At 41.5% G+C, this 9431-nt stretch overlaps 1 protein-coding gene across 1 annotated transcript; it reads left to right on the forward strand.

Moving 5' to 3' along the window:
• Nucleotides 1-1408: 1408 nt before the first annotated feature.
• METTL6 (methyltransferase like 6) lies at nt 1409-7377 on the forward strand. The gene is made up of 5 exons (XM_026045517.1): nt 1409-1783; nt 2380-2514; nt 3260-3430; nt 4121-4262; nt 6999-7377. The coding sequence occupies exons 1-5, from the start codon at nt 1502-1504 to the stop codon at nt 7160-7162; spliced, it is 894 nt and encodes a 297-aa protein (XP_025901302.1). The 5' UTR covers nt 1409-1501; the 3' UTR covers nt 7163-7377.
• The last annotated feature ends 2054 nt before the right edge of the window (nt 7378-9431 follow it).

Genomic DNA, 9431 nt, shown 5'->3' on the forward strand with positions numbered 1-9431 from the left:
GGGGAGGGGGGAGCACAGGGTGGGGCGGGGGCGCTAATGGCGGCGGGGCTTGAGGGCGACCGTTAGAAACGGCCGGGCAGGGGCCCAGACCGGGACCGTGTGCCGGGCCGCCTGCCTGTTTAACCCTTAAAACAGGGCCCCGGTGTTTAATCATTAAAACAGCGTGTTTCCCAGCTGCAAAGGGGGCCGTTCAAACGCTTAATTCCTTCCTTCCCTCCCCCCCGCAATTTCGTGTGTGAAAAGAAAGTGTGTATACGTTGTACATGGTCGTATACAGCCCCCTGGTAGTGTGCCTGGCTCATAGGTCGCTGCTTTTTCCTTCTTTTTTCTTTTTTTTTTCCCCTTTGTGATTATTATTATATTTTTCCTGAGGATAAATATATATATATATATAAAGAACCCCAAAATTCTGTGTGTTAGAAGAGTGTGCCTATGGCTTTAGAAGATTTTTCTTCTCCGAGGGGGCCTCTTCTGAGGAGAGTTTTCACCCTGATGGGAGGAAAGGGCCACGTGCTCCAACACCTGTGAAATGGGGCAAAATTCGGGCACTTTGGACCTCGCATTCACATGTTTGTGTTTGCAGCACTGTGTTTATAAGATGAAATAACTAAATGAAGTATGATTGTATATCTGCTATATATATGTATATATACACTGCTGTAGAGGTTTTTTTTTAATTTTATTTTTAATTGTATTGTATTTTGGGGAAGCATCATGATTGCCCAGTGCTGCTGGACGTGAACAGCACAATTCACCTGCCAGGCGTTTTGGGGGACCTATTGAGTGTTTGCGGGGCAAGGCAGAGGTCAGAGCCAATTTAACACCACAAAAATGTTTTGGGTCATTTCCTAGCCTCCACTGAACTCTTTTTATCTCCTTGTTTTTCTTAACTTATGGAAATAATAAAAGAGCACAAACCATACACGTGACCATTCATCCTGCTTGTGAATCCTCAGAGTCAGGAGTGTGAGTGCAGGAAAAACGCTAAGATGAATAGTGATTTATCAGCTGAAGAGGTGGGAGTCTTAAAGCTGTGCCACGTGCTCCTCAGCTGTGAGTCCTCTGAGGTGCTGCTCCCTGGAGTTACCAGCCCGTGTTTTCCTTTGCTAGGCACCTGTAGGGAAAATCGGCTCAGAGCTGCAGCATCTTTGCCCGGCTCTTTGGGTTTCCACCGTGCGTGTGGAAGAGCAGAACTATCCACTGTGCTCTTTAACGTGGAGATCAGGGTAACATCTTCCTATCTTATCCACTGGGGGATTCCTGAAAACAGGGGAAGCAAGCCTGGTGGGTTGGCAACATATGGTATAGGGCTGATCACCCTGAAACCTCAAAAAGTACACCCAATAACTTCTTTTTTCTTCTCTCTTTTTTTTTTTTTTTTTTTTTGGTTCTTCCATATCCATGGTTATTTACCCAATTTAAGTGATGGAAACATACATTAAAAAAAAAAGTAGAAAACTGTCAAGTCTTTGGTATTCATCCCACTGTGAAAGACTCTAGGATGTTCCATGAAAACACATCAGCTGATGGGTTAAATTTAATAACCGCATCTGCTGAAGATGGTGCTTTCCAAAAAAAAGGCCATAGTATAAGGATCCTTAGCCCAGAAGAAGCTGAGCGACTGGCAAAAGGTAAGGTTTTGGTGACTGATTTCAAACAAATGAAACTGGAGAAAGAGGCACAGAAGAACTGGGATCTGTTTTACAAGAGAAACAGCACGAATTTCTTCAAAGACAGGCATTGGACAACCAGAGAGTTTCAAGAATTAAAAGCATGTCGGGAGGTGAGCTCTGTACGCCTTATTTATAAGTGATGTAATTCACTGGTTTCCAGCAGTTTAATAATATTTCTGACAGTCATAACTGTGAGTTTTCCCATCTGAAGTGTGCAGTACCCTGTGTAGCACAAGCTCTACTATATAGGGAGAATCAAATCCAGAATATTTATTTTGCATCCTAAATAGACACCTCATCTGTCTGTGATGTGACATGTTCAGAGGCAAGTTGCAGCATTTAGAAGGGTGTTTTAAAGAAAGCTCCCCAAATTACAGGCTAATTGTGAAATATCCTTAAGGGGAAGAGTCAGATGCATCTATTGTGCATTCTGTCTGAATGAGACAGAGGCAGCGATGGTAAAACAATCTGCTAATTACGTGGGTGGATGACTGAAGAAGTATTAAGTTCAAAAAAAGATGTGTAACTTTGCACATATTAAAATTCCTGTCTTGTAATGTCAAATTACCAATAGATGGCAAGTTCAGGTTTTGAATGAGTGGTAGCTACAATAGATTTTGGCTTTTAGAGTGCTGATTGAGCAACTGTGTCTGCTTGTGTGGAAAACAAAAACGATGGGCTGTGTCTTGCACTTCTTCCTCCCCAGTTCGAAGACCAGAAGCTGACTATTCTGGAAGCAGGCTGTGGCGTTGGGAACTGCTTGTTTCCACTCCTGGAAGAGGATCTGAATATTTTTGCATATGCCTGTGATTTCTCTCCTCGAGCTGTTGAGTATGTGAAGGTTGGTGTGATATTCAGTACTTCCCTTAGAGTGTCTTTAGAAGCTTACAGATTTACTGCAGTGATGGATTTGCCTTCCTTTTTCAAGAAGAGGAAACTAGTGTTTGTGAAAGAGCAGAAAGAGATCTGTTTCACTGGAGCTGCTTCCAACCTCAGCCATTTTGTGATTCTGTTCAGATGAATCGTTGTTCAAGACCTTATTTTCAAGCATTGACTTTTGGTAGCAGCGTGTGCACGTTGCTCTGCCTGCATGTTCTGCGAGGACCGTGTTTCTTGCGGAGGGAAGTTTGCCCTTGATCTTTGTGTGTGGTAGAGGGAGTCCCAAGGATAATCTTGAAAGCAAGGACAGGGATGTTTATTGTTAATGAAATTTGAAAACAGTCACAAATCGATAGGTTTATACTTATTCGGAGCTAGAATGCTGCAACACAAGGCAAGTCTTCTAGTAAGGTTGATGCTGACACTGGACTTCAAGATTCTCCTGATTTGCTAAATTTATATAATCAGAAGTAGATTTTTTTGTCTACATTTGATCTGAAAGCATCAGAAAAAGACTGTTTTTTCACTATAGTAGTGTCCAGCAAAGAATTTCATATTACATTAGTCACTTTTGGAAGTTCGTATTTTTTGCCACTTTCTTTGGCTTTCTCTGCTAATTAATTTCTCAAGTTTCCTTCTTTTTTTTTTTTTCTTAACAATAAAGACTGCCAATTTTCAGTTAAAACATATTGTTTTCATTTCCCTAGAAAAATTCCTTGTACAGTCCCGAAAGATGTAAAGTGTTCCAGTGTGATCTTACCAAAGATGATCTTACAGAAAATATACCAGCAGGCTCTGTGGATGTTGTCACGCTTATATTTGTGCTCTCTGCCATTCATCCTGACAAAATGCACCTTGTCCTGAAAAACATTTACAAGGTAGGCAGGGACGGCTGATTTTATAACCTTTAATGCACTTTTATTCATTTTGACTGTAACGTACAATTTTATTTTGGAAAAAAAAAACACTTTTTAATGTTGCTCTTTAATTATCACTACATTCTCGGCAAGCATTTAGCCAGCTTTTGGAATTATGAGGATTGTAGTCCGGTTAGTCTAGCAAATACCATCAACATAACAAAGTGGTAACTTGGTTGCATGAATTTGGTGCTAGTTGTATAGTACAAATAACATTTTCAGTTTAAGATCTGAATGAAAGTCCATCAAAAGTGCCTTGTAGAGGAGGCAATGACCTGTGATTAGAATTTTAAACCTGTTTGATCTGTGTGATTTAGAAATGGGCTGTTCACAACTACTAACCTTAACCCAGCAATACTCACCTTCCTGGGCTGCCTTGTAGTTGATAGACGGGGACTCATCTGGGGGTATCTTAAACCACATGAATTGTGGCTGTTATAAATTTCCTTGTCTATATAGCACAGTTTTAAAGCTTCTGATTTCTTTATAGAAGAGCAGCAAAAAATCTCAACTTGCAACTAGTTTTCCCAGGATCATTCGTTTGCATATCTTATGTATTAGGATACTTTATCTCATTTATATATGCATATATATAGATTAAAATGTCAAAATCCATTTACTTTATTAAAATATATGTGTCTTATGTAACAGGTATTAAAACCAGGCAAATGTGTTTTGTTCAGAGACTATGGGCTGTATGACCATGCGATGCTCAGGTTTAAATCTGGCAGCAAGCTTGGAGAAAACTTTTATGTTAGACAAGATGGGACAAGATCATATTTTTTTACTGAAGGTAAGGCCTGTTGTAGATTTGCTTTCTAGGCTTCTTGCAGATTGTTTTCCTTGTTGTTGATCTTCTGTTCAAACCTGCTTCACAGAATTGTTACTATGTCTGTAGAAGTTTTATTTTACCTGGGTGAATTGTTAAAATTTAATATATCTAATTTGCCATCTCCTTCTGGGACTTCATTTGCAAGACTGACAAGACTTTTAGCACTGTTATTTGCACGTAAAGAAGCTTCTGAACATTATGTGCCAAGAACAGTGACTTATGAACTTCCTGTGTTTCAGCCATTGCTTATGGAAAGGAAAAAGAAAAATGCTGGGTAAGAGATTTGATCAGCTTCGTCAGGCAGCTAAGCACTTCTCTTGCCACTGTCCTTTTCTGGAAGGTTATTCCTGGCATGCCAGATGGGGGTGTGCTGATGAAGTCCATGACTTTTACAGCGGAATCATGACTCGCGTGCTGAGGAGCTTGTGCTGAGAGCACGGCCTGGCTGCTGTCGCTCTCTGCTGTCCTTTAGTCAAGATGAAGTAAAAAGCATTGCCAAGTGATTCAGGATTTGAATGGCTTTTCATGCAGTGTTTAGAGTGCTGTAGGAAAGAAGGAAATTGTTTCAGTTTAATGGTGGGGAAATCGAAACGTGGAGGCATGGAGGAATTTGCTTAGGTTCTCACAGTGAGGTGGGATTATAGCTCTTGTCTCCTAACTCCCCATTGCTCATGCTAAACTTGGGTGAAATGTCACTTCCCCTATCCGTTACAGGGCACTGTGCCATAAAAGCTCTGTGTTTGTTTCTGTGGGGCTTTTTGTTCTCACTCGAAGGTAAAATACAGCTGCAGAGGAGGCTGATTTGGAGCCAAGTAAATGTTATTCATATTTTATAATGTAATGTAGCACCTAATTGCTTCTAATATATAAAAAACGTTAATCATGTCCAAACTCTTTCTGTTCTTCATAGGACAATGATGAAATTAAGATAAAGTGGTCTGTTCTATAGCTCCATGGAAGCATTTCTAGAACTGTTATTTGTTGAGTGGTTTTAGTTCTGCATGAACAGTTGGCTCTTATGAACAGAATGGATGCGGCAGGGAAGAAGTAGGAGACTGGTGTTGAAGTGAAATTTTAAAATCCATTTGTGTTGTCTGTTAGACTTATTTCAGAATGAGAAGTTTCTTGCTAGTGTAAATGCTTGAGTTGAAGAAAGAGCTGTGGTAGGAAGAGGGAAAAGAGAGGAAAAAGAAGAGAGAATTAGTCTTATATTCCTGATGCTGGCAAATGTATTACCTTGGGCTGGTTTGTGATTATCTGTTTTTGTCATGTAACGCACATAGATAGGCTTCTGAACAAGTAAGAGCTCCTAGAAGTCATGTCAGTCTTACAAATAAATTGCTCTGCCCCTATTTTTAATCCATATGATTGGTTTCATTTCAGTTTTTATCATATAAATGTTGCTTAATGCTTGAGACCTTCTTTGGTCTGGTAGAATCATGATCTCCCCTCATTCCTGCAGTTTGCTCTTAGTGCTGTTCTTTGTTTGTTAGTGGGGACAATAAATACACCAGTAACTGCTGAAAAGGATGATTTGAGTGATGCCTGTTTACAGAATGCCTGGCCTCCGAGATCAGTACCCATCTTTGGCCATGGCAAATAATCCTATTTCCCACTGTTTGAAATAGTTGTAAATTACAGGGGGAAGGCATATTTGTAATTCTGACTTACAAGGAAGCTGCACATAGCTCATAGTGAGATTTCAGTAGCTGCACCATCCAGCTCAGTGTGTTTGTATACTGCCCTGTGGATATGAATCCCACTGAGGTTACAATGTGATTTCATGACTGTCTTAAGTACATATAAGCCTGTGCCACCCTCAGATTGGGTGGTCTTGTCTCACCTGACCAATGTGTTTCTTCTTTTGCTGTTGAGGTGTCCATAATCACAAAGTCAGCCATTTCAGCAAGCTGATCCACCTGAATATGGAGAAAAAAGTGAGGACTTTTGTTCCTTCTTCTTAGCAGGTAGCTGAAGTTTTGAGTGGCTTAAAATTACTGTGGAGTCACCCACTAAATAAATGAGACCAGGTGCAGGAAGGGAATGGGAATGATTAATAATCAACATGACAAGTCAACAACATGGACAGCCTGCTCTGTTCTTTAGGTCACTCCACTCATGAGCCCTTCTGTCTTCCGTAAGTGAGATGTAGCTTTAGAGAGATTTTCTCCTTCATAGGAAATACCTTGAGTTTGATACAGTGTGAGCTGGGTACCACCATTCCTGCCTTGCCATTTGGTCCCTTCTGCTGAGCTGTGGCACACAAAGGTCTGGTAACCTGGTGTGATGCTCCCCCTCAGGCAGAGATGCTGTACCAGGCTGGTTCACCTTTGAAATACTTGAAATAAGTGAAACTAGCTGCACTAAGTGAAAATGCACTGAAGTTGCCCACAGGGAGAGTGAGAAGGCTCACGGTGAATAAGAGATGTGGCAAGTTTGGGAAGCTGAACTGAGTAATTAGCTTTAGGCTCAGTTTTGCAGGGTGGCATTTCCAAGGTTGAAGTGTTTTGATTTCCTTCAGTTCAGGTGCAGCAGCCTGTCTGCACAGAGCAGCTCGAAATGTGAAGGCCTGTGCGTTGGTTTGGTTGTTTGTTTTCATACTCCTAACACACAAGCACACGTGTTCCTGGGAATTCTCCCTGGTGTTTTAAAAACAGCTTAAATGTAATCTTGCATCTTTTTCTTATTCTCTTTCAGAGTTCCTGTTCCAGCTCTTTACGAGTGAAGGATATGAGCAAGTGGCCAATGAATATGTGCAGCGAGAAACTGTGAACAGGAAAGAAGGCTTGTGTGTCCCAAGGGTGTTTCTTCAAGGCAAATTTCGGAAGCCTTTGGAGAAAACAGAAGTTCTTGCTGACTAGCAGCAGCACTGCCTGTTTAAAATGGAAGCTGGCACGTTGTTTTTCCTTGGCTGTATTTGCTAAACCAGAAATGGCTGCATCCAGTCTACCTCCTGTTGGTTTTCGTTTTCAGATATGAAATATGAATGTTAATGTTAATGCTAATTCAATTTTGAGGTGGTTTAGTAAGCACACAACCTGATGAATGTCTGTATTCCTGTTTTTAAAGTAAATCCTGGACAGAATTGTTGGAGAGTCAGGCAAGGCAGACAAACATGGCTGATTTTTTTAAACTTTAATAATTATTGCTACTTCTGTTTTATTAAAAATATTTTGAAATAAATGTTCTTTGTTTCTTTTTACCTGTGTTTACTGTAGGCCTCTCTATCTTACTATATTTTGTCTACTTTCATAGGACTTCTGAATATAATTTCTCAAACACAAGAATGATGCAAACTCAGTGAGTGGTGTTATATAAGCTGTTCTGTATTTGGTATCTTTTTAATGTGCTCAGCAATTAAGTATGCTTGCACGTGTTTATATTTTAAATATAATGCTTATTTATATGATTTCATGCTTGAAGGAAGCTGTTGAAGGATCACGCTGTCTTTTCCCCTAATTAACTTCAGATGTTTGTCATTTGCTGAACAGAAATAGTTGAGGTTGTGAGAGGCAGTTTCCCACTTGGAAATGCAATTAGTGAGTCAGAAGCGTGTTCTCCGTGTGAAGTGTGCTCAGCTGCCACGTCCCGGGGCAGAGGGCTCCATTCTCTTGTGCATCACCGTGAGGGAAAGTGTTGATCTTTACCTTGCCCCCACTTTGCAAAAAGGAGCCCTGTTGAAGCCATCCCTTATGGCACTCGAGCCCTCTCACAAAATCGACTGCTCCGAGGAACTTGGTCCTCCTCCTTCTGCAGCCCTGGTACTTTCTACTGCAGAAGCCCCTGCTTTTTCTTGGGTGATGTCTCAAAACATGCCTGCATGTCCAGCCTGTGTTTTGCACAGCTACGGAAATTCAGAGGGATCTGTTGACTCATGCAACGGATTGCCCTCAGCTTGTGTAATGTGCAGAAGTTGCAACAAGGGAAATCCCAATTAGATATTAGGAAAAAATTTTCTCTGCAAGATGAGTCAGGCATTGGTTCAGGTGTCCAGGGAGGTTGTGGAACCTCCCTGGAAATATTCAGGAATCACCTGGGCAAGGCCCTGAGCAACCTGCTCAAAGAGGCTCTGTTTTAATTGTCTTCCAACAATGTGATTCTGTGAGTGAGGCTGTTGTTCACAGGCCTGTGCTGCTCTGTGCTGCTTGCCCATCCAGTTGCACGGGTCTGATGGGACAAAGGTGAGTGCTTGCGGACAGCACACGAGCCACTGCATGTGCAGCTCCGTTTCTGCAGTCTTCCTCTAGCTGTGTGCGTGTGGATGGAAAGAGCTGGTAGGTTATGCAGCGTAAAGCCACCTTATACCAAGATACTTGTCAGGATTTTGTGAAAAAAAATGGCTCTGTGAGAGGTCTTGCTCAGCTGATAAGTTTCTGAACGAGTTTGCAGCAGGTCGTTGCATTGCATCAGGGCTCCACAGATCTTTTTGCTTTGGCACCGTGAGCCCTAAAGCTGCATTTATTGTATTTGTGTCATCAAACTCTGGCTTTGGAGGAAAAAGACTAAGCCACGCAATTTTCCTAACAGCTTTTGCGGATGGTTATTACGTGACATTTCTTCTTCATAGAGAGCATCATCCTGGGGATTTATAAATTGTTGACTCCTGCTGTGCAAGCTGTTAGCACTTTCTGCCACACCAATAATAAATGGCTGGTAACATTACAGTAAATGAAAAAAGTATATTAAAAAGGGGTTTAACACTGAGAGCACTTTTACAATCTGAACAATGATCATTTTGTGGCTTCTCCTAGTAAATGTTCAGCTCTAGCACTGCAGTTCTGCCGTAAGTGAACACAGCCTGAGCTCTCATGATGTGGGCCTTTCAGCCCTGCAGCACCGAGCACCTTGCAGGGCTGGCGCTAGGTTCTTTTTTTCTGAATATACAGAATGTGACACACAAATGAGACCCAAGACTTGCCCTGTTGCTTTGGCATATGACTCTCAGCCTGTGCAAAGGCAAGTGCACCGAGCTGCAAGCATCTCAGGAAAGGAAAGTGGTAAAATAAATTAATAAGAAGGTTTGAGGCAACCCAATGCACTCAGCTGCAGCCAGCAAATGGCTTCTTTATTTCTTTGCACAGGGCTGAATATTGCCTGAGCAATAATATACATTTTTACTGTTGCAGCATC

Source organism: Nothoprocta perdicaria, unplaced genomic scaffold, assembly GCF_003342845.1.
Source record: "Nothoprocta perdicaria isolate Ctin4 unplaced genomic scaffold, notPer1 scaffold_40, whole genome shotgun sequence".
Lineage (NCBI taxonomy): Eukaryota > Metazoa > Chordata > Aves > Tinamiformes > Tinamidae > Nothoprocta > Nothoprocta perdicaria.

Bases quoted from the DNA above. Each gene is read 5' to 3' on its own strand.
- METTL6 (XM_026045517.1), top strand. From the start codon at position 1,502: ATGTTCCATGAAAACACATCAGCTGATGGGTTAAATTTAATAACCGCA. The intron at 1,784-2,379 runs GTGAGCTCTGTA...CTTCCTCCCCAG, and splicing joins AATTAAAAGCATGTCGGGAG to TTCGAAGACCAGAAGCTGAC. The intron at 4,263-6,998 runs GTAAGGCCTGTT...ATTCTCTTTCAG, and splicing joins ATCATATTTTTTTACTGAAG to AGTTCCTGTTCCAGCTCTTT.